This window comes from Hippopotamus amphibius, chromosome 4, assembly GCF_030028045.1.
Source record: "Hippopotamus amphibius kiboko isolate mHipAmp2 chromosome 4, mHipAmp2.hap2, whole genome shotgun sequence".
Taxonomy (NCBI): domain Eukaryota; kingdom Metazoa; phylum Chordata; class Mammalia; order Artiodactyla; family Hippopotamidae; genus Hippopotamus; species Hippopotamus amphibius.
In genome coordinates this window covers 36,237,501-36,263,279 of record NC_080189.1, presented here as the reverse complement: position 1 = coordinate 36,263,279, position 25,779 = coordinate 36,237,501, and the positions used below count along the sequence as shown (strand labels likewise).

The following is a 25,779-nucleotide window of genomic DNA, read 5'->3' as shown; positions in this document are numbered from 1 at the left end:
CTAGGAGATGTACTAATGAAAGAATTTGCTTTGGTTACACATTTTAGGGACGATAGCTTATTTTTAATTTATTTAAAAAATTTGATTAGCAATATCTTTTGGACATCTATAAAGGATCTTTATGGGAAAGGTAACAACAGTATTTTTCTAATTCTCGGGGTAGACATATAACTTGCATATAAGGCAAACAGTGCAGGTTGGAATCGTTCCCCTCCCCCCGCCCCAAGATACATATGTTACTGTTGTTTATTCCAGCAGTGAATGTTAAGCTACTCACAGCCTGGCAACATGAACTAACCTTTGATCTGTACAAATTAGTCAGGACATTCACAAAAAAGTAATTGTTAAGTCATCGGTACAGCACTCTCAGTAAATCTACCTCAGTCTTCCCTTTTCTTCCTGCCTTCTTCCATTGAAGTTGGCCTCTGTCAGTTAGACAGCCTCATCAGCAACTCCAAGTGCAGTGAGAGCATCTTAATGATCTGAAGTTCTTCTGAGAAGTTGCTGATGTTTTCTCATCAGGATCCAATTTAGAGAGCCTTTGTTCCATTCTTGAACTTTGGAGCCAAAGAAAAGCAAGTCAGTTTGTAGCCTTCTCCGTGGTGAGCTAGAAAGCCAAATCAGTGTACCCAGCTGCAGGAGGTTTTTGAAGAGTATAAGTCTCTGTCAAGAAACACTTAAAAATAATCAGTAACTAGTTCTCCCTATAGAAAAATATGTCCCCTTTGTGAGACCCAGAAAGAATGTCCATTTTATTTAAAAATATTGCAATATTTACGGTTTCTCAAAATATAATTAAATACTTTCAAACAGGCTAAATATTTTACTGCCTTTCAGTGGCGTAACTGGCTGAAAAGAGTCACAACCAACGGATCTAGTAAATGTTGGGGATAGACTGTTTCATACGTTTGTGCTTCAGTAGATCCGCTGTTGGTAATTTTACTATTTCAGTAGTAGAGTTCAGTGTAAAGCACAAAAAGCTGAGAGACTGTAATAACTGAGGTTCTACAGTTCATTTTATGTGCAGATGTTTATGGTGAGACTGTTTCATAAATGCTTATTACCGTTAGCCCTTCTAAGTGTAATTTTCAGAAGAAAAAAACATTCTGCAATTCAACCACCATTCCTCTCTATTCACCACACTTGTCAATCAGCGAGTTGCTGTATCTACAGGAATGGAGGTGTTATATTCTGGCAATTATCATGTCATATACTTGAAAATGTAAATGAATGTGTGTGTAAAATTAAATTTATGGGTTGTCAGCGAAGAATAAGAACCAGGAGAGCAATTACTTCTCTGCTTTCATCTTTTGAGCTCTGATACATCAAGCAGAAAACCATGCAGCTAAATGTTGGAATTAGCATTGTGCAGGTCCTGGAATGAATGGGCTAGTGTCTTTTGCTGCCTTTTCTGGGCTCTTTGTTTTGGAGAGCAGTGAAATTAAGATGATTATCATCCATCAATCTAGGAGAGCGCCTATGAAAGCATGAAAGGATCTTCCTTCTCATATTTATTTTTGCTTTCTTAGAGAGTTGTCTTTTATCAAGACAGCTTGCTTTTTGTTGAAACTAATATTATTTGGGCTAATTTGGTGAGCTCCATCAAAATCACAATTGTTTTGTTTTTGTATCTGGTGTCTTAAAATTCATTTTTTTAAATTTAAAAGGAAATATTTATGAATGTAGACAAATAAACAGGATGAACTGTTAGCACAGTCCCAGAAAACTAGTCTCCCGGTGATTTTGAGCAAGATCTTAATTCCAGGGAATGGCTCTAGCCCACTAGATATATCCACATTTTAAGTTACTAAACATAAAAATGACAGCATTTTCATAAATGAATATATCTCTTTCTACAGTGCAACCCCCTCTCAAATTGGTTGAATACTCAAGTGTTCTAATTCTGTGTAATTATTGATTATATTCTAGTTTTTAAAAATTAAAATAAAACCAGGCACTCCAGTTGCAAAGTGTTATTGATTTTGTTTGTAATCTGCTCTTATCATCCGTTCAGCATTAACGTTCTGTGGGTTAAGTTTGGAAAGAATAAAGAATAAGTGTAAGATATTCAGTAACTTCTTTCCAATGATTTTAGGAGCCTAATGAACAATGGTGCAGATTTGTTTGAATATGAATGTGCAGTGGGATGGAGTCTGACCTTCAGCTGTGATTTCAGTTCGTCAGGATTAGTCAAGCTAGGCGATCAAGACTGCTAATGCATAATGATTTATAAAATGAAAAATGTGTAGTGACCATGCAAATGTTTCAGCTAATCAAAGAGAGGAACTTTAGCTTTGAGAAGAAAGAAAAACAAGGGCATGTCAAGGCCTAAACCAAAGATGTATGTAAAATAATCTGAGCAGCTTGATTAGCCAGAGTGAGATTAAAAGTTGCATTTTTGGCCTTTAAACATATGGTGTAGCATATTATATATCACCTCTCCATAATCTCTGCAACAACATGCCAAATGTACAGCCTCATTTTTCGCCAGTAGTACAAAGAAAAGACTAGACTCTCTGCTGAAATATTTGTGTGTAACTGAGCAGGGTAAAGTTAGACAAACACTACTTTCCAAAACAGAAAACACTCTGCCTTATCAAAGTGATTAAATGGATGTTAAATTAAAACTAATGTCTTAAACTATAGTATAAACTAAGGAATGATGAATCATGATGAAAAGGCACCTGAGTGTCTGATTGCACTGTGCCGGGCTTTCTGTTGTTCCTGTCACACTGTTTCCCTGCTGCTAAAAGATTGCATTAAATAGCAATATGCACTGTCCATCCCAGATCTCTTTAAATACTCCTGTTCAGTACTTGATGAAAAGCTTACAAATACCACTCAATTCATTGTCAGTTCTTTTTAATACCGTAAAACCAGGAAGCTTTTGAAAGGCTATTATTATGATAGACATTATACATGTAACCAGGGCTTGAATTTGGACCAAGACTGGCAATGCAATACAACAGTTTCTCATGTTAAAATAAACTATAGATAGTGTAGAGAGGAAAGAAGTGAACAGAAAAAAATTTATCAAAGAATGTACAATCACGTATTTCCTATCAATACTCTGTTATAATAGGAACAGATACTATAATATGAAAACCAATTTTGCGTTTATTATACAAGTAGTTAATCCTAATAGAGTTTTTTTGTTTGTTTGTTTGTTTTAAGTACCAGGGCCTGGAGGGCTTTTTTTCTATCTTCAAATTTTAAGTGAAGAATAAAGGGGTCTGTGAACCAGTATTTGGCAGACCATGTTAACAAGGAAATAGTGTTTTCCACTGTAAATCTCATCCACAGGTTGTAAAGAAAGAATTGGAATAACGCTATGCCAAGAACCTTTCTAATCACCCACACATAATTGGGATGTTTAATTAAGTGACATGCTTAATATGCAAACCCAACACATTCAGAAATGCTCCAGCTGAACTAGATTGTAAAAAGATGATTTGCTTATTATAGCAAATAAAAATTTTGATCCATTTTCATAAGTCTTACACTAACTCTTGGGACTCATTTGAAGGAGGCATGATCTTTACATGGTCTCTTAATATCTTTTTGACCCTTTCAATGAGGTACACTTAGAAGTTTAATGTAAGCAGATAATTTATTTCTTTAAAAATCTGAAGTCATCAGCAACCTATTTTAGAATAATATCTAAATGCTTTCAGCTTTTACCATTTTGACTCATTTCAAGTTTCAAAATTTTTCCTTTCTCATCTCAGAATACATAACACTGTGTTTATGTCTGTTCACCCAGTATTTCTTGGTGCACAGAGCTACATATCAGGTTTATGCTTAATTCAGCTAATGAGAAAATAAATAAGGGTAAATGTAAACCTTATTTGGTGCATCACTACGGGGAATTTTAGTTCTGTCAGTATAGTAAATATCAAGAGAGAAGAAAAGAAAAATCTCCCAACCAAAGTTGACTGCGTTTCCTTTCTTCACTCTTAAAGACTTTAATTGATAGGCTGCAGTTTTCAATGGGACACCTGTTTTAAACCAGCCATTCCTTTGATATCATTTGGTAGCTGCATAATGCATCATGTTTTCTTACACCCAACCAGACTTTTATTCGCCTTCTCACCAGAAAACATCTGAGATAAGTTCTCCCTCCCCTCCTCTATCGCATATCTAAATTGTGGTCCATCATTAGAATATTTGCATGAATAAAAGTATATATTTAGTGGAAAATATCTCCTTAAGCTTGACACCTAACTTGCGAAGGTATATATATTTTAGAAAGTTATCCATAGATTTTCAAATCTGATGATGGTTTTGCCTGTTTAAATATTGATAAAGTAGTATAATCATCAAAAAACAACTTATGTACTCAATTAATCTCTATTCACCTTTGTCAGTGAAACCCGAGAGTAGCTTGCGGTGGCAAAGAAATGCAATGGTACAATAACAAAAGTGATAAAGGAGGAATAAAGGAAATGTGTCACTTAAAATGATTTACTTAAAATTGGAGAAGTTCTGCATGTTGTAAACAAAGCCAGTGGAGCAATCTACATATAACATGTAATTGACAATTGTTGTAGGAAAAACTAATTTTCTATTTAATAAAATATTTTAAATTTTTAGTAGCCTCATGTTTCATTTTGGATGAGATTATGTATATAGGTTTAGAGGTAATAGTATTGCCTTATTTGTAATGTTAAAAATCCCTCAGAAGTGTACTTGTTCAACAGACAAAGGATTAATCTCCAAAATATATAAACAGTTCATGCACCTCAATATCAAAAAAACAAACAACCCAATCAAAAAGTAGGCAGAAGACCTAAATAGGCATTTCTCCAAAGAAGACATACAGATGGCCAAGAAGCACATGAGAAGCTGCTCAACATCACTAATAATTAGAGACATGCAAATCAAAACTACAATGAGTTATCACCTCACACCAGTTAGAATGGGCATCATCAGAAAATCTACAAACAGGAAATGCTCTAGAGGGTGTGGAGAAAGGGGAACTCTCTTGCACTGTTGGTGAGAGTGTAAATTGATACAGCTGCTATGGAGAACAGTATGGAGTTTCCTTGAAAAACGAAAAATAGAGTTACCATATGATCCAACAATCCCACTGCTGGGCATATAAGAGAAAACCATAATTCAAAAAGACACATGCACACCAGTGTGCGTTGCAGCACTCTTTACAATAACCAGGACATGGAAGCAACCTAAATGTCCATCGACAGAGGAATGGGTAAAGAAGATGTGGTACATATATACAGTGGAATATTACTCAGCCATAAGAAGGAACGAAATTGGGACGTTTGTACAGACGTGGATGGACCCTAGAGACTGTCACACAGAGTGAAGTGAGTCAGAAAGAGAAAAACAAATATCGTATATTAACACATATATGCGGACTATAGAAAAATGGTGCAAATCAACCAGTTTGCAAGGCAGAAATAGAGACACAGATGTAGAGAACAAACATATGGACACCAAGTGGGGAAAGTGAGGGTGGTTGGGGTGGGATGAACTGGGAGGTTGGGATTGCCATATATACATTACTAATAAGAAAAAAAATCAAATTGTACACTTTTAATACATACAGTTTATTGTATGTCAATTGTATCTCAATAAAATTTCTTTAAAAAAAGTGCATTTGTGCTTTCCTTTATATCATTAATTTCAGTCTGTGTTTTCTACGTATCTTATGGAAGTAGAGTGTTCAATTAGTTGGCTTCTTTTTCTACATATCCTTATTTCTGTATATTGTCAGTTCTAGATGGCAATTTCCTAGAGGGTAAGCCAGAATCTCCTTAAAATTTGCAGAATATCAGTTAAGTATAATGCATATGATTTTAGGATGACAATGATGTGATGGTTATTTTTATGTCATAAACTTTTAAGTGTAAGAAAAATACTCACAAACCATTTTAAGGATAAAAAGTAATTCATTTAACCATGGTGAAAAGGCTGAGAACTCTGAAGAATGCAAAGGTAGAAAACTTGCTTAAACTTGCTTATACATCAGATCAGTCATACTAGCAACAAGCTATAGGGTATTGTAACTTGAATATGGTGAAATCTGACTGTAAACTTGCAGTGTATTATTGCATGCCTCCATTCATAAAACTTTTCTTATGAAGTGCATCTGTTATCAGTTAGACATAAAGTACTTTTACTTGTAGATAGAGATAATTAAGTGAAAACACTCCATATGCTAAAAAGTGGGAAGGGGCTGTTAGATGAGAGAGGTGTGGCAAGTTTCTCATCACATGATAGACTTTATAGAAGGTGTCTGTATGTATGTATACAGCTATCTACATATATGTAATCTAGGTACCTGCTTATCTATCTATTTATCTGGATTGGCAGCCTTTTTAAAGTTTAACTTGTCTTTCTTTCTCTGTTCCTTCATTTCAGTTTGATTCCTTGTTTTTTGGAGACAGTATGAGGTACATGATTACTGGAAGAAAAGGATTTTCGTAGATAGATAATTTTTTCCACATTGCTTATTCTAACCATTCTTTGTGTTTATCAAAGGACAATTAAGTAAACTGACCATTAAATTTTTAAACAGTTGAACACATGGGCAACCCATTGGGTCAATTAATTTTGCAGCATAATTTCAGAATTCCTTTTATTATGATTTCAAGTACAGTAATCTATAGGTATGAAAGTATGTTCTAAAAAAAATGAAGAAATATTTTTGAAAATCACTTTTGAATTCTTTTCTGTTATTCTGTAATTCTTTTCCTTCATGTTACAAAATTACATCTAATTAATCCATATTTCAATATAGCAAGGGATAGAAAATACTTATGAAATATGAAATGGGTTGGGTTTTTTTTTTTTTGAGGGAGAGGAATTAATCCACCCTGAATTTCCTTTACTTTTTTTCTTCTAACTTTGTTTTCATTATTAACTTCTCGTTTCTTTATCATATAAAGTGCCAGACTCAGAAAGTTTGAACTGTGTTAAAAATGACTCTGAAGATAAATTGTGAACCATGTCTCTTAATCTTTTTCTGTTTTCAAAGACACATGTTGTGCCAAGAATTTGTTCAAAAGCAGTGTTTACATAAATACTTGCTTTTACTTACAGTAAATATGAATTGTTTTTTCTAGGAAGGAAAGTGATTGCTTTTTCAAAGGTTGCAAACTTGGCAAGTTGACAAGTTGTCTGATTACTTGCTGGTTAGTACAAGCAATGCCTTCAAAGAGTGTGACTGCAGCCCAACCGAGCAGATAGATACCTCAGGCTTGTGTGCAGGAGGACTTCCTATTTGCCTCTCTTACCAATCTTTTCCTGTCTCTCTACAGCCTTTCTCTCTTTCTCTCAGGCTTTCCCCCTGGGTTCTCCATACTTTGTATTTTCCTTGCTTAATCATTCTTTTCTGTTTCTTTCTTTCTTCCTTATTTCCTTTTCTTTTTTGACTCTTTAATTTTCACAGCTTTAAAGGTGAAGGAAATGGTAGAAAGGACATTTTGAGCAAAATACTTTAACTATTTTTCAGTTTAATGAATAACCTTTGAGTAATCTTTAGATTTCTAGACTTCCCGATGTTTAATTAGCTTGAAATAAGAAGACCTTTACAGGAGAAGCTAGAATACTAGGCTTATAATCCCTTCTTTGAGAGGACCTATCTATGTAGCTATTTTCTGAGGATATATAAGTAAATAAATAAGTCTCCTATATGAGTTACTACAAGTACTCATGTAATAATATGTATTACTGTGTGTATTTTTCTAGTACTGTGTATATTTAATATATACATTAAAATTTGAAGATGGTGGTTATATTTTATGAGTAAGTACACTGCACATACATTCTTTTTACTTGCTTTGATAACAGATATTTACATGTGTATTTTTCCAGTTGTTTAATCTTTATTATATCTATCTTAATCATACCTGTAAACCATTTCAAAAGGCTCTTCATTTGTAGCACTGTGACATTGATGAGATTATCAGTGATGAAGTATTCAGAAAACTGACATATAATTATTTATTTCTAATTATGCTAGTCAAAGCCACACATCTTAGCATAATACATAAGAGGTGTAGAACATAAAGGTGGAATCTGATGACAACTGATGCCTCTGGAAAGCCAGTGTCTAAATACTGTAGTACCTAAAATATCATTATTTAATAGTTAAATAATATAACAAATATCCTATAAACATGATTGGTCATCACTACTAAAGAATTTGTTAGGGATGCCATATAGCTATGAGGGAGGTGAACAGAGGTTTGGTAACGTCCGCTCTTTCTCCTGTCTCTGTCAAGGTGCCTGTGTCGGTGGCCATGATGACTCCCCAGGTGATCACCCCCCAGCAAATGCAGCAGATCCTTCAGCAGCAAGTCCTGTCTCCTCAGCAGCTCCAAGCCCTTCTCCAGCAGCAGCAGGCAGTCATGCTGCAGCAGGTAATGTGGGTTACCTGCTTTGGAGTGCTAGCACCCATGTTGACAGTGTCATGGGCATGTACGACAGTTCCTTCTCCACTGGGAAGGACAACCTGTCAGCATGCTAGGACATAAATGTAGCATTTTAATTGCAGAACTGAGTAGTAAGATTTAGATCCCTTAGTCTTTTTAAATTCATTAACGTCTAGAATAAGAGGAGACATAGGAATCATTTCTACATGAGATAGAGCAATATTTAAATATTCAGATACTTAGGTGCATTGGATTTGTAGACTTACCAACAAAAGTGCAACGAGACTTACAGATAATTGCTGCTTTTAAAATGTCTAACCCTTCACCACTCCTTTTAGTTCACCTAAGTATGAAATCGGAACTGGCCATTTTGTTATAATAGGGAAAGTAATGTCCCAGACTTTCCTTTTCACAATAAATTCAGAATTTAGGAATAGAAGTAGCTACTTACTAGAACAAAGTTGAACAGCTGAGCCACCAAGTCATGAGATTAATCTTTTTTAAATAACAAAACTAATGTTCCTAACATGTACATCATTGGAGCTTCGAGTTTATATAAAGTGGACTTTATGTTCTAGACTTACTTCTCATAGAGAAAATAATGTGCTTTATCTAAATTCTGATAGATTTAACTACTTGCTCTGCTCTATGATGATGACCACAGGCCAGTTGCTTATATTTCTAAGTCTGACGTTCTTCTGTCCATCTGATGGATTAGAGTTTTTTCCCAGTAAGAACTGGTCACCCTGATTTTATGTAAGTCAGTAGTTGGTTCTTATAAATAGGAGAGTGGAACCTATTTTTATATGATATTAGGACTGCAGATGTAATAGTCTGGGGTACTCATTTGGCTCTAGCCCTTTAGAAGATGGATTTTCTATACCCTTTCACTCAGGATATTTTGGATTCTGGATTGGAAAGTTTCAGAGCTGCCTTGGAAAAAAATGTATGTAGATCTGTCTCCTGGAATCCAGTGCATATTTGTTGTTGTCCTTGTGAGATGAATCTTAATGGAGACTCTACCCTATGCCAGTCTAGAAGAGCTTAGGAGGTTTATAATACATGCAACTTTTGCCTTTATTTATTAAAGTCAAAATGGTTTATTCAGCAACAACTACAAGAGTTTTACAAGAAACAGCAAGAGCAGTTACATCTTCAGCTTTTGCAGCAGCAGCAACAGCAGCAGCAGCAGCAGCAGCAACAGCAGCAGCAGCAGCAGCAGCAACAGCAGCAGCAGCAGCAGCAGCAACAGCAGCAGCAGCAGCAACAGCATCCTGGAAAGCAAGCAAAGGAGGTAGGATCGGGCCGGCTCCTCCGTGCAGAGGAGCGCGCGGTTGGGAAGGGCGCTGAGAGGCCAGAGCAGTCTTAGATCCCTCCTACCGCCCGCCTCTTGCTGTCAAAGACACATTATTATACATTCGTACTGAGCTTGATAGCAGTGACAGTAGAGCTCTCCTGCTCTCCTTTTTTGTAGCATGGGACTTGAGAGTTACAATTCAACGCTGCTGTTGTCTAATGTTCACTAATGAGTCACAGTGTACAAAGAGCAAGCTGTGTGGTGGACAAAGTACTGATTATCTTGTATTCACCGAGAATCTAAGTTGGTGAGGGAACCTTATTTTTCTCAGTGGTGCAGCTCAGAGAACATGCATGCAAATCGAGCCTGTTGTTGGGGGGTGGGGGGTGGGGAGGGGAAGCTGGGGAGAAAGTGGTTGAGCACAGATTTCAAAGTCACAGGCCCCTGATTAATGAACTGCTACTGTAGGTTTGGAGTGGCGAGTAGAAAGTTCCAGTTTGATATGCTCATAAATCAAACTGACAAGCTGGCTTCTCAGGCCTAGCTTGCACTTGTCAGCAAACTGCATCAAATATAAACATAATACAAACAAAACATGTTGAAGTAGTTAAATTGATCAGCAGGTATCAGAGCTGTTGTCTTCAAGCTGCCCATTATGCAAACGTACAGGAAACAGTTTTGACCCCCTGAGGCTTTGTTTCTGTTTGGATTTGTGAATAGAATTTCAGACAGCCATCAACTACAGAATAGAAATTGCTCCCTTATTTCTCCGGAGGCTTTGGGCAATCCACATGACTTGCTCCATTATGCAGTCTGTTTTCCAGTGAGCGCATCAGAAGTTTCTCTTTTCCCCAAACTAAAATGGAAAGGTCTTCCACAGCAGCTTGTCTTTCTCTGAAGTGTGACTGCCCTCTCATACCCTCCCGAGTCCAAAAGAAGTCTGGTTTGTCTTGTAATGCCTCACAAAATTGGAACTTATACTTTTCCTTATAATAAGGGCGCTTTTTTTGGCCTTGAACATAATTCTGCCTTTAATATATTCCAATAAGAGAGAAGAGGAAGAGAGAGAGCTAACAGGCCTGTCCTATGAAGGCTACATCCCAGTTTACTAATAGATCACTAGAGACCACGGTCATGGACTTCTGCAGATCAGACTTATTCAGTTGGAAAAAAAAAGTGTTGTTGAAGTTGACTGTTTCCATAAAGTGTCATTCTTTGAGTCTAAATAAATTTATTATCATCTGCAATAAGCCCATTTTTAAAAAGTCTGAATCTTTGTGACACACTTTCTCTAGAACTTGTTCCATCCTCTTTCAATGCAAATTCCTTGGTTCTCTGCTGCATTGTTAATATTTGAAAGAAAAGCCACTGAACATCTAGAACTTGCTCTCATTCTTCCCTTAAACTTTGACCATGGGATGACCATGCACAAACGCACTGGGGTGATGAAAAGAGTGTGCATTTCTCTGTACGAGAGCTGTTTTCGCAGACTGTGTTCTCTGCCGTTTGTTCACTGGGTTGGGTTTTCTGACACCAGCAGCAGCAACAGCAGCAGCAGTTGGCAGCCCAGCAGCTTGTCTTCCAGCAGCAGCTTCTCCAGATGCAGCAACTCCAGCAGCAGCAACATCTGCTCAGCCTTCAGCGTCAGGGACTCATCTCCATCCCACCTGGCCAGGCAGCACTTCCCGTCCAGTCGCTGCCTCAAGGTACATACAAAACGCGGCGCACACGTCATTTCTAAGCTTGCACACTCTACCACTGCGTGGCCTGTCTACCTTGTACCTTGAGAAATTTTGTTTTTATGACCTTCATGTTTGTCATTAAAACATGATTTTTATGAAAATGAGAATGCAACGATGCAAAACCTTTGGGACACAGCAAAAGCAGTTCTAAGAGGGAAGTTTATAGCAATACAGTCTTAGCTCAGGAAATAAGAATGATCTCAAATAAACAACCTAACATTACAACTAAAGCAACGAGGTAAAGAAGAACAAACAAAACGCAAAGTTAGTAGAAGTTTAGAGTTTGGGATTGACATGTACCCACTGCTATATATAAAGTAGATAATCAGCAAGGACCTACTGTATAGCACAGGGAATTCTACTCAATATTCTATAATAACCTATATGGGAAAAGAATCTGAAAAGGAATATATACACATGCATGTATAACTGACTTGCTTTGCTGTACACCTGCAATGAACACAACATTGTAATTCAACTATACCCCAATAGAAACTAAAAATTAAAAAAGAACATGATTGTTAACATGGTTGCATGCCCCTTTTCCTTGCGACTCAGAAATTTTACCACACGCTGCTTTGTAAGTGTGTAGTAAACTGCTTTCAAGTGCTTTATTAGATATTAAATGTGTATTTATTAATCTTGTGGAAGAAAATGTATAAGGATGACACAATTCAAGCTATTGAGTTCAAGCTATTGAATATACACTGAAGATCTGCAGACAATTGGATTCATGGGAAGGCTCACCCTGCATTTAACATAAGTGAGCTGATAGGAGTTTTGGTGAACAACTGATAAGAAAAAGACGCTCCTAATCTTCACACTAAAACCCTCATATATAAAAGGGAGGCTTTATGTATTTCTACAGAGAATATTCCGAGTTATGCTTTGGGGGACCTCATCATACATCCTGGGACCATATTGACCCTCCTTTCTCTACAGTGATATTGCCTATGTATGTACTGTATTGTGAATGATAGCTTTAAAAAGCTGTCAATTGTATTCTGTTTTTTCTGATAAGAAAACTTTGGATATACTCTGATAATTCAATAATACAATACCATACAAATATACAATTGTATATATTCATTATTTGACTCAACTTTTGGGAAATGGAAAGAGTTCTAAATTAAAAAAATGGAAAAGAATGGTAAACAAAATGGTTCTTTGTGTGCTAAAATGCTCAATACAGGTAAAAGTCATGTATCCATAAGACATCATAAAAACATATTCTAATTTCCATTGTGGATTTTGTTGGAACAAACTTTAATCCAAATGAACTTTAATTCAAGTCACTTATGTTTGTTCTAGAGAGGCCCACATTGTAGCCGTACTTGCTGTTCATTTTTTCTGACTCTATAGGATAAATGAAGAAAATCAAGAACAATTAAATATATAAAAATTATAATTAGGCTAATAAAAGACAGGCTTTTAAATACACATAATTATTGTTTGGGGCACATTAAATTAAAAACATTGTGGTAAGTGTTTTTCTCTTTAGTTATCAAATTATTGTCTCCATGGCTTGTTTTTCCCAGAATTCCTCTTTCATTTGACTTCAGATCCTCTAATTCACCTGACTGAGTCACTCCTAGGAAATCAAGAAAGATAAAGTTTAAATAGTGAGAGAAAACAAGGCAATAAACCCACTTTTCTGTGTCATTCAAAAGAGAATTGGAATAAACCATAGTGTCACCATAGCAATGAATGTTCTATGTGCAAATAATTGTTTTCTGGAAAAATAAATACAACTTGAGGACAAAGAAAGAAATAAGGTTAAGAAAATAAAGAAGTTTATAAATTAATTCAATGTAAGCATAGATTTATTTGGTAGAAACTACACTGAAACAGAAGCAATAAATTTATTTCATTGACTTTTTTAGTAAAATTTAACTAAAGTGTATATTTGGAATCTGGGATTTTTTGTCTCCTCAGTAGAGAAACATGATTTTATTTGAGTAAAACCATTCAAACCAACATTTCAAGAATATTTAAAATAGATGTTCATAGAAACAAGATGTAACTTATCTGAAATATATTTGTTAAACTGCGTTCTTCCAAAACAAGCATACAAATATCTTGTGAACAAGGAAATTCGTTATGATATAACCATTCTAATAGTTTTCAAATGAAAACTTTCTCTTATTTCTGCGCTTTCTTTTGAGAGAATTATCTCCTTTTTTTTTCTTATATTTGTTTTTTTTCTTCCAGTGTTATTGAAATATAATTTACATATAGCACTGTATACATTTAAGGTGTGCAGCATAATGATATGATTTTCATACGTACATCATGAAATGATTGCTCTACAACTCCAGGTTAATCCTTGATGCTGCACGACATAGTGATTCGCTATTTCTCTAGCCTACAAAATGATCACTGCTTACTTTCTTCTGTTTGTATTCTCCATAAGATATATGAGAAATAAAACACCCAGAATGGAGAACATTGAGGGAAAGGAAGTAAATCTGAAAACATATCTGGGTTTGAGCAGAAAATGTATTTTTTAAAAACATTTTTAATTGAAGTATAGTTGATTTACAGTGTTGTGTTAGTTTCAGGTGTACAGCAAAGTGACTCAGATATATATGTGTGTGTGTGTATTATTTTTTAGATTCTTTCCCCTTGTAAGTTATTACAAAATATTGAGTATAGTTTGCTGAGCTATACGGTAAGTCCATGTTGGTTATCTGTTTTATGTATAGTAGCGCGTATATGTTAATCCCAAACTCCTAATTTACCCCCCTCACTTTTCCCCTTTGATAACAATAAATTTGTTTTCTATGCCTGTGAGTTTATTTCCGTTTTGTATATAAGTTCATTTGTATCATTTTTTATTTTTAGATTCTACGTATAAGTGATATATGATATTTGTCTTTCTCTGACTGGCCTACTTCACTTAGTATGATAATCTCTAGGTCCAAACTAAAAAGATGGAAGTCATCATTGTGTTTTCAACTGTTCAGATGAATGTGCGAAAAGTGCCATTGCGGAGACCCATCAGCCAAACACAGGCGGAATGTGTCAGATAAACCATCTACAGTAAAGAAACTTAAGTCCATAGTACTCTTCTGGAATCTCAAAGTTAGAGTGGAAGAAAGTAAAGAAATAATTGTTAGATAATGTAAGCCCTGAGTCATTTCTGCCTCAGTTACTGGTTATTTTAGACAAAAATATTTTAAATATTTTTAAAATCAGTTTCTCAGTTCATTTTGCATCATGTTTTTGGTAGGCTGATTAATTAGCTACAAATAGTAGCCATGTGAAAACCAAGTAGGATTAACATGCAATGATAATATTCTCACTGTATCTTTAAATATATACTATATTTGCAGTATTTATCACCATGATTTAACACAGCTTGCTCAGACTACTTTTAGAGTTACAACTTCTTTCAACTGTATAAAAATATCTACATGAGAATCAGATAGATGTAACAAAATTATAATTTTGATAAGGAGATTTACAGACATTTTTCTCTACATTGCAAAATGTAATATATTTTATCATTTTAAAGTAAGGCATTTTAAATATTAGGCATTTAAAGTTGACATGAACATTACCATAATATTGGATTTTAATGTGAAATAGGCAATTAAATTGCAATCTCTAAGTATGTATATAGTGTGGCTCTAGGTATACAGATGTCAAATAAAAAAGGATGGATTTGTAAATCAGTCTTGAATAAAATACTGATTATAAAGCTATTTAATACATAGTGTACTTTAAATATCAACTAGTAATTATTCAGTGACATATTTTCATGACCCAGTACCACTATCTACAGGTTCAAAAATAGGAAGTTATTGTGACATGTGCTTTAAACTTTGGTATGTTTTTGACATAAGATAGAAATCATTGTATCCCAATACATGATATATTCACAGGTTTAGTATTACTGTAGGGAGATATATATGTTTCATTCCAATTTTTAAAATATTTTTGAATTTGTAGAAGCTATCTAAAACATTTTCATTACCAATCTGAAATACCAAACAAGGAATGCTAGGTAACCAGCCAGTGCTATTTTGAACTAACACCTTGTAGAGCTAGATGAGCTTGGAATCTGTTGCACAATAAAGAAAATGATATCTTTTGAAATAAAATATAATAACATCCTTTATGCTGAGTTATGACTATGCTGAAGTTTGTCTTTGGCATCAGTATTCAGCCAAAATCCGCTGTTTGGCTTTGACTTCATGCTTTGCTTATGGAAATCTACATAGCCAAATGGCTACTTCAACACCACTCTGGCATCCTTAATTTTTTTTTGCTTAATCTGTGATCCTGGGCTTACATAGAGCATATATCTAATCAGGGTAACAGCACCAGCACTATGAACAATGTATGTCATACAGAATTATTGTTACCCCTTTAGTATTCCCTTTCAAATACCAGTAAATCTTTTGTTTGTAACTTAAGAAAATCTCCTCTGGGGTTTTACATGCTGAAAACTCCATCAGTGAGCTAAAGTTTGAACATACATTTATTATTGTGGGAATAAAACTTTGCAAAATTACCTGTGAATGCTGTTATGCATAAAAACTTAGGGATAAATACATAGGAAAATATTAAAAATATGTTGAGTTAGTTTTCTGAGAAAATTTAAATGAGATAGGAAGATGGAGATTAAATTATATCATAATTCTAATTGTTATAGAATTGTTTGGTACACTAACATACATATATTAGAATGGATTTAATGCCATTTAGGCCATCTGTCTTAAAAAAAGTTCTCTTTGTCAGTTGTTTAAGTGTTGAGGGAAGACTTAAAAGGAGAATGTCAATTTTGCCACATTAAAATGTCATGATCAAGAAAAATAAGAAATCACTGTTTTTGTAATAGAATATCAAACTGTGAAGATGCAGCCTGTAAAAATTTTAATAGTAAAATTATAGTAGGAATTTTTTTATATCATATATATTCTTGTATCCCAGAAATTCCTTCTATGGTGGAGATGTTTGCCTTTGGTCTCAGTTTCAGCCATATAGCTATTTTTAGTTCCTGTAATTCAGCATTCAGACAAAATGTGTGTTTGATACACCTGTCATTGAAAATACACTTTAAAGATGGGCATTTTACCTACAGGTTATACTAAGCTCCTAGTCAAATACAGATCAATAAGATGTTAGGTTTGGCAAATTATAAATGAACACATGGCTTTCTGAAGGTAGTTCAGAAACTGGAATAATGGTTGCCACTAGAGAGGAATACTGGGGACCCAGAGGTCGGGGCTGGTAGGGAAATTTAATTTTGCAATGCGTACCCTTCTCTGTGATTCAATTATTTTGGCTGTGTGTGTGTGTGTGTGTGTGTGTGTGTGTGCTAGTTTTTCAAGATGTAAAATTTAATATGAGAAGGGAAAATTAATGATAATATTTCAATTAATTCCAGTTATTGAATATCAAGTAATTCAATAAAATATATGAATAATACAAATACTTCTACCAAAATTGATTTTTATTACTTTTAATTATAAATAACCCTAGAAAATAAGCAGATTACTATTAAATAAGTTAATTAAAAATTCACAGTAGACTGACTTTATATCATACTATATTAAAATTATTTAACATTAAAAACTAACTACTAGGCATAGAAAACAAAAGGACATGGAAAGAATCTTTTATTTTTGAGTGTGAAAAAGCTGCTTATGGGATTTTTACCAATAAGTGAAGCCATTAAAATTTTTAAACCTTGTATCCCCCAAGAATGTATAATCTAGATATGAATGATCAAATTTTCATTAAGTCTTAGCACAGTGCTTGGCACCCAGTAGTCACTCTACAAACTCTGACTCTAGAAATAAAGAATTATTATTTAACCGCTTTATCTGTTGTATTATATGCAATTTGATTAGGAATTCTTCTTTTCATTCTTTAACTCCTGGGAAAAGAAACCTTTAAATGCTTATTTGTAGTCCTGGCAGTGAATGAGAACAAGCCCAAGTGACCACACAAAAGTAGAATAGGTTTTCTCAATTTTTTGCAGGCACGGAATTTTTAAATTATGAAATTATAAAACTTTTCAGCAATGGCATTGTTTGTACATGCCCTTGAAACATGTTTTAAAGGAAAACTGGACAATTTTCACTTAAGAGTTTAAGTTGACTGTTATTCTACGACGTTCTAGTCCACTGATCCCCAGATTGTGCCTGCCAGTACACTAGTGTTCTGGTCCATTGAACAGCTCTTTTAAGTAATATTCATTGAGTTTTTACTCAGTGCAGGCACACATATAGGTGCTGAGGATGAAGCCATGACGAAAACAAACAGCAAATTCTGCCATCATAAAACTTATATGTTAGTGTAGAAGACAAACAACCAATAAGTCAAGTAAAATATATAGTGGTAACTGCTAAAGAGAAAAATTAAAAAGCAAGATTAGGAAAAAGTTAAGCAACCATAGGAGATGGGAGGAGTTGAACCTGTAGGCGAGATAGCCAGGGAAGGAGTCCTGGGAAAGGGCTGTGTGCTAGTGACATGAAAATGTGATGGAACTTGGCCACGTATTAGCTCTTGAGCAAGTTACTTACCTGTTCTGTGCCTCAGTGTCCTCATCTCTAAAATGAAAATAATGGTGATAATAATAATAGCGGTTTGGGCATTACATTAGTTATCATGTATGAAGCCTTTGGAAAAGTAACTGGCATATGAGAAGCACTGTATAAGTATCTGTTAAATAAAACAAAGAAACCTGCTAGAGGCGTGAGTTGGGGTCAGAGGAGCTGTATAAACAGGAACTTAGTTTTGGACATGTAAGAATCCATTAGGGTTATATGGAGATGTCAGATAGGCTGCCTGCTATTCAAGGAATGGGCCTCGGTTGGAGATCACTTGAATCCTAAGCCTATACCTGATATTCAAAACTGAAATTAATTAATGTAATTGTAAAAGAATTTGTTGAGTTAATTTTTTTCCTTCAAACATATTTGCAAAACACTGAGTTAAAGAAAGAGACTCAAGTTTTCTTTGTTACTAGACATCTCAGAAAGTAACATGCTAACATGAACCACAGGTCTCCAAGACAGAGACAACAGACATGTGAGATCTCTTAGACTAATGGCGTTCAGAGAGTACTGTTCCATAGAACACAGTTCAGGGAATGCTGAATTTGTTATATTTCTGCCTGAAAAAGTAAATTACTTCTTGCATATCATCAAAACGTAAAAAACTCCCAAAACTTTCAAACTGCTACAAAATTGATTGGTTAGTTGTTTCATATTCATAAATAGTTTTGTATCCATAGAAAATAGCTAAGCAAGTTGATGTGAAAACTTTGTCTTGTGAACAATGTCATAGTTTACTTTAAAATAAAAATCCCCCCAAATTATCTGCACATTGGAATCATCTATGGAGCTTCAAAAACTACTGTGTCCTACCTTCAGAAATTGTGATTCAATTTTGGGGGCTGTGGTCAGGGCACTGGAAATTTTAAAAGAGCCCCAGGTGATTCTAATCTGTAGAGACTCTGGGGAGCCAGTCTTTCTAATAGGAATCTTTTGACATTATTTATTCTCTGCCCCTTATCAATAATATTTAAAATAGGAGAAGTAAAATATTTAAAATATTAAAAATATAATATTCTTTTAATTAAGGATCATTATTTGGGTGGTGAACAGGTTATTTATTTATCAAATGTTTATGTGCCTACTGCTTGTTACCCTGTCATTGTGGTATCATGGTGATACTGCTAATTTTCAATGCAAATGAATAGTATAATGGAATTCTACTTTTAGAAGGTAAGTGGATATTTAGGTTAACTAAATTATTAATAAAATCCAAATACTAAATTATGAATAACATCTTTAACTGGTATAGTCAAAAAACCTTTAAGAGTGTTTAGCCAAAATATAAAATGTTATTAGCCACTTAAAATGTTAGAATCAACTAGTACCATTTATAATTCTTTAGACATTGGCCTTATAGGAGAGCGATGATCATAAATAGTGTGCCCTTTAAGAGTCACAGATCTTCCATGTGGAAACCAAGGCATCTTCGAGAACTGTATGAACCTGTTTTAATCAATTAAATCAACAACTGTTTCTTGAGCACATACCAGGCACTGTTCTAGGCACTGGGGAGGTCCACCAGTAAAATATGAAATCCCTGCTCTTAGTAAATGGTGGAGGGAGACTGTAAAACAAATAAATAATATAATTTAGGGGCCAAAAATGCTCTAAAGAAAAATAAAGTAGGGTGGGGCAATGCTTGATAAGTGTGGTCGAAGACCTCTCACAGGAGGTGGCCCTTGAACCACCTGAATGAAGGGAGGGAGGAAGTCGTGAGAAGATTTGCAACCAGAGTGGCCTAGGCTGTGGGGGCAGCCGGAGCAAAAGCTCGAAAGGGAGCAAATGTTTGATGCATTTGAGAAACAGCCAAAGGCTAGTATAACAATGAAACGGAGAGAAATAGCGATGGATGAGGTCAGAGAGGCAGGCAAGAGTCAAATAATAAATGCCAGCACCTCATAGGCCATGGTAAGGTTTTTTTTTTTCTTTTTCTTTCTTTTTTTTTTTTCCTAAGTATCCTGGAAAACCATTGGAGGCTTTGCCAGAGAAGTGCCATGGCCTAAGTTACCTTTAGAGAGATAACTTTGGGCTGATAGATAAAAAGTAAATTATCCAAAGGCAAAGTGCAAACAGGAAGACAGTCAGGATGCTATAGAGCTGTCCAGGCGAGAGTTGACGGTGGATGAGAGAGGCAGCAGAGAGTTTTGATGCAGAGGTTGTGTTGATGCTCTCGCAGAAAAGGATTTGCTCATGGAGTTTTGCTGTTAGGACACCTAACACATGCAGCCAGGTAACAAAAAGTCATGGTCAGAAAAGTTTCAGAATCCTAGGTTAAAGCTAGAATTAAAGCAATCGTTAATAATCTTTGTATAGAAATTATTTCCTGTGCAACAGAAATACCTTTCTTTTTTAACCCATCCTCTTCTTTATAGAAAAAATGGCTTTTAATCACTTTGGAAATCTGAGTTATCCTGTCTTTTCTTCAGTCTCAGGCCATGTCTTAGTATCTTGAGGAGCCAGAATCACCAAAATGATAGCTTTCAGTAAAACTGTCTGTTTGAAATTGTGGTAGGCATAGCAATTTAAGGTTTCCACTGTGACAAATAATTTGACCAGAAGTTATGTTTGGAACCGCAAGAATTCTTCTGGTTGCTGTAGGCTACTTACCACTATGTCTAGATCAATGATTTTTCCCACTTGCAGGGGTGGGAGTGAGAGAGCTCTCCTCACCATCATATTCTGTTATTTTTCCCCAGTCTCCCCTGCCTATTCCACACCACTTCACTCTCTCGCACCTCTCAATCAATCCGCATCACTAGAGCATCTGATGTGGGAGGAGGGGTAGGGGAAGTTTGATTAGCATTTTCATCCATATATTAGATATTGTAGCTTAACATAGTAATAAAAAACATAAATTTTGGTGCCACAGGGCATCAGGTTTGAATTCTGTCCACTGCTTATGAGCTTAGTGATTGGAGCAACATATTTAATATTTCTGAGCCTACGTGTCCTCATCTGTAAAATGTAATGATTCCTAATGTCAGGTGAGATTAACTGAGATTATGAATGTAAAGTGCCAGAATATAGTAGATGCTCAATAAATGATAGAAATTACAATTACAAGCACATTTTCTCCTGTATATCTTTATTCAGTAGTCTTCATATTTTTAACGAAATATTTTAGGAGCAAAGGCATTCAAGTCAGACTGCCTGGATTTAAATCACAGCTTTATCACACATAAGCTTTGTGACGTTAGATGTATTTTTGAACCTCTCTCCCACTTTGCTTCCTTATCCGTAAATAAATTGGTTGCAATAAAAGTACCAACTCCATTGGATTGTAGTAAGGATTAAGGAGTATAAGGTATATAAAGAATATATGAAGGCATAGAAATTGGCATATGTAAGTATTGTTTTGTAAGTCAAATACTGTAAATAATAGTCTCTCAATTCCTTATTTCAAAATTACAGTGAAAAGCTAAAGTATTGTACCTTTTCTGTTTTCATTCATCATAAATCAGGTAAATTTGCATAATCTGAGCCCAGAAATGGTTTAAAATGAGTAGTTGATTTATCCTGTCGTAAAATGAAGGAGAAATTTAGATATTATCTGCTTAATTGATCCATGTAAGTTAGCATATTAGCTTATTCAGGACCTCAAAATGAAATTCAGTTATTTCCTTTGCCGTTCTGAGAAAGATCGAGATAACTAGATAATTGTCAAATCTATTTTTCTTTTGACTTGAATGTTTACTGTTTTCCCCTGGCATTTGTGTTTCCCTTCTTACTTCTTTTGTTCATTTCTTTTGATATGTGCTATTTCCAAATGTACTTGTCTTTGAGTTCCTCACTGATAAAAACTTAATACTAGCAAAAATTAAAAGCTTGAATAGTTAAAAAACGTTGACTAGTTAAAAAGTTAAAAGTTGAATAGTTTAATTTTCCAGTGGAAATTGCTCTGTGTTTTCTACTGTTCCTTGATATTATTCCCAATACTGTTATTTCTGGTCCTGCTCTCAAATTGCTCGTCTTTAACAATAACTGATTATTGAAGGAAAAAACTATAGTGCTAATGGTATACAGTGCTTTATTATTTTATATTAATAATTCTAGTAACATCACTTTTGTTGTTGGCATTAATCCGGTAGTAATACTAAGCTCATTATATAAAATTTACTTTGTTATGTTAGTGGGGCTTTCTTTCATTTTATAGCTGGCTTAAGTCCTGCTGAGATTCAGCAGTTATGGAAAGAAGTGACTGGAGTTCACAGTATGGAAGACAATGGCATTAAACATGGAGGGCTAGACCTCACTACTAACAATTCCTCCTCGACTACCTCCTCCACCACTTCCAAAGCATCACCACCAATAACCCATCATTCCATAGTGAATGGACAGTCGTCAGTTCTAAATGCAAGGCGAGACAGGTAAATCTCATGAGATATATTCTGTTACCTATCACCAAATTTTACTTTCACCATTTGTAAAACTAAAAATAATGATTTGTGCTTAGCAGGGGCAGAATGTGTAGAACAATTAATTAAATAGATAGGAACCTTTAGATTATCTTATATTATTTTCATTAGAAAAAACAGTTCAAATACCAGCAGTTTGATGGATTGAGTGGGGAATTTCCTGAAGAACGTTATTGGTTAATAAGTGTATGAAGAACTATTGTGTCAATATATTTTTATGGCTGAGATGTTGTGATTAACCTGATTGCTGACATGAGAACATTTTTACCATTTTAAAACTTAAGAACCAGTGTCAAATAATTAAAGATGCATATGTATCCCCCTTAATGTATGTTACAACATGTGCTTAGAAATCAGAGGATAGATATACATAAACATATAAACACAGGTATAATAAAGCAGAAGATAGAAGATCTGGTTTGTCTTTTTTATGGTTGTGGCATGATGGAATTATAAATAAATAATAAAAATGAACTTATGGTGGTAATTTTATGAATAAATTTGCCTTAAAATTCATGAAGAAAAATTGTTTGATTTCCATTACCAACACTGAGTACATTATATTAGGTAATTTTTCAACGTACTATTTTATCTTAGTTGTATAAAAATTGCCTTTGTAAAAGTATCACACATGTACTTTTTGTCCATTTAGTTCTGTTTATGTAGACATGTGGTTATCTAATCAGGTCCTTTAATGTAATTTACATAAAAAATATATGATAAAATATTGCTCAATATGAAAACTATCTTTTTAAAAGCTGGAGCATACGTGTAGGATTTCTCAGTCTCATATGATAGGGCTTAGTCTCATGTGATATATAGCTGTAAAATTCATATTTAAGTGGAGTGGATTGATAGTGTTCTGTCATGTAATGTGAATACCTGCCTAGCTGCAGCAAACTCTCATAAACAAATATTTTTTCAAAGAAACATACATATAATTACAGTACAGTTTAAGATATAATGCTATAATTTGGTGATTTTTTTTTGTCTTCCTTGGAGTATCATGAAAAATTTTTCTTGTTAGCTTTCGTTATTATAAAATGGTATACCTTTGAATGCTTTCATGCTGTTGTTTTAATTGAGAGTAATTTGATGATTATATACTTCAGAAGTTGGTTGATGTCTCTAGGATCTATCTGATACAATACTCACCAGAAGTCTCGGATAATTGTAGAAGGAGATAGCTAATGAATACCATTCTGAAATAGAAGTTTTTAATCAACTATAACTAGCAGAAATATATATGGTTCACACATAAATATTAAACAATGCAAATGATTCTAAAGGTCTGTATCTTCTCTAAAAAGAGCATTTCAAAAATTTTGTAGTGATTTTCCTATTACTTTCTTAAAAACACAGGTGTCTTCACTTGACCACATATGAATATATATTTTTTATTTAGAGGTAAATGTTACATTAAGGTCATATGGCAGGATTAGCATATGATATTATACAGTCCTCTTAGTTTTTCATCCTTTATTAACAGTCATCTTTGGCTCTATTTCTCCTCTAATTGGAACATCATCTAGCCTTGGCAGTTGAACTATTCAATAGAACGATTAAATTTTTCTGACTGCTCTGAGCTGAATTGACCCGTTTTGACCTGTTTGTCACTGATTGTAACCTGACAGGCGCTAGCAGCCTGCAATGATTATGGCTTTTTGAGATGAATCTGACGCTGTGTTCTTTTGCTACAGCTCATCACACGAGGAGACTGGGGCCTCCCACACTCTCTATGGCCATGGAGTTTGCAAATGGCCAGGCTGTGAAAGTATTTGTGAAGATTTTGGACAGTTTTTAAAGTAGGTTTTTTTACCTTTTTTTTTTCTTAAGGGGAGGGAGTGGATTGTATGGGAGTTTTAGGCAGGTTGTTGTAAATAAACAAAAGACAGCTGGAGGAAGAAAGTATAGGTCCATCATAAGGCACCCTGTAAGCTTTCTGTGTGTTCCAACAAGTGGATTAGCAAAGTCAGGCTAAGAAGGTTAACTCTTCATCTTTACCTTTTCTTGAGAACATTTTACAAATCATCCAATAAAGGTTTTTGAATGGAAGAAAAAAAAGCCTACTATAATAGTGTCATTAATAATTGGAAGATGTGTTTGCAGGATTCACTTAAATTTCAAGGTATCAATAAAAGTTTCCAGTAAAATTATGTAAGAAGTCATACTATATATATGTATATATATATACATATATTTAAACAAAAGACACATTTTAAAGGTTTATTTTTTATTGCAGTCTTTATATTTCTTACATTAATAATATTTAATGTATTTAACAATAAGAATAAAAATTTGAAAGTTAAGATAGCAACTAAAATTTTAATTCTCTATGTTGTAACTTGTTGCCCTGAGAGTCATAAAGAAACACACATGGCTCTATGTTTATATGGTAGATTATATGGCTTCTCTAGCTTAAAATAAAACCTTCGTGTATCCTTAATTTCTTCATACAGTAATAATACTTTTTTAATTCATAAGAGGTTCTTTTTCAAATGAGAATATGCATTTTTCATGAAACATTTTCCACACACAATTTCAGTATACAAGAGATCTAAACACAGAGCTACAGATAGGTTTATGGAGATGAGTAACTTCACAGGCTGAGACTCTTGTGTTGTCATGGAGCAGCTAACAGGGTGAATGAACTGTTTCATGCTTCATCAACAATTAAGTTAATTAGCTCATTTGAAATTGCACTGCTTTGTTGCCAGGATGTTGGCAGAAACATCAAAAAGATGTGTTTACAATTGGTAGACTACAGGGTATAGAGCAAAAGCACCTTAACAACAAGGCACAAGTACTTGGCATTATAATAACTGTGTAACTGAATTACAGTAAGACTTCCACAGGGATTTTTTTTAACCTTTTTTTTAATTTCTGACCAATTAAAAGAAAAAATGCTTCTTATATTACTATGGATATTGTACATAGCCTTAAATGAAAATTTGCATTCTTTTAATCCAGAACGGTTGTGAGCTACCATTTTATTGGGAGAGTCCTTAAAATGCTAGGTAGGTTTGCTAAGTTTGCCTCTCTAAGAAAAATAACATTTGCTAAAACAAAGAATATAAGAATATTAATTCTTTAAAGAACTAATTTCATATTTCTTCATTTGAATATATTAGTCCCTATTAATGTGTTATATTATCCCTTATCATTAAGATTATTTAAAGGACTATTGCTGCTATTTCTTCAGTATGGCTATTTAAGCCATAGAATTAGCTCAGTCACCATACATTTCATTGCTCTTTGTTGTTTCTGACAAAATTCAATATAAAGCTTTAAGAAAAAAATATATATATGTCTTTCTTTCAGTATGGTTTTCTTTATGGCACATGGAAAGGAGCA

The 25,779-nt window shown here is 34.4% G+C and overlaps 1 protein-coding gene across 15 annotated transcripts in view; it reads left to right on the top strand.

Annotated features, from left to right (window-relative positions):
- The window catches only part of FOXP2 (forkhead box P2), a 554,125-nt gene that overhangs the window by 482,180 nt on the left and 46,166 nt on the right, over positions 1–25,779 (top strand). For 10 of the 15 annotated variants that reach the window (XM_057730884.1, XM_057730882.1, XM_057730881.1 and 7 more), the window contains 5 exons: positions 8,250–8,387; positions 9,490–9,693; positions 11,234–11,402; positions 22,164–22,377; positions 24,126–24,230. In XM_057730884.1, coding sequence (XP_057586867.1) covers positions 8,250–8,387; positions 9,490–9,693; positions 11,234–11,402; positions 22,164–22,377; positions 24,126–24,230 — 830 coding nt within the window. The remainder of the gene's footprint in view (positions 1–8,249; positions 8,388–9,489; positions 9,694–11,233; positions 11,403–22,163; positions 22,378–24,125; positions 24,231–25,779) is intronic. The other 5 variants (XM_057730889.1, XM_057730892.1, XM_057730888.1 and 2 more) reach the window with 3 other exon arrangements.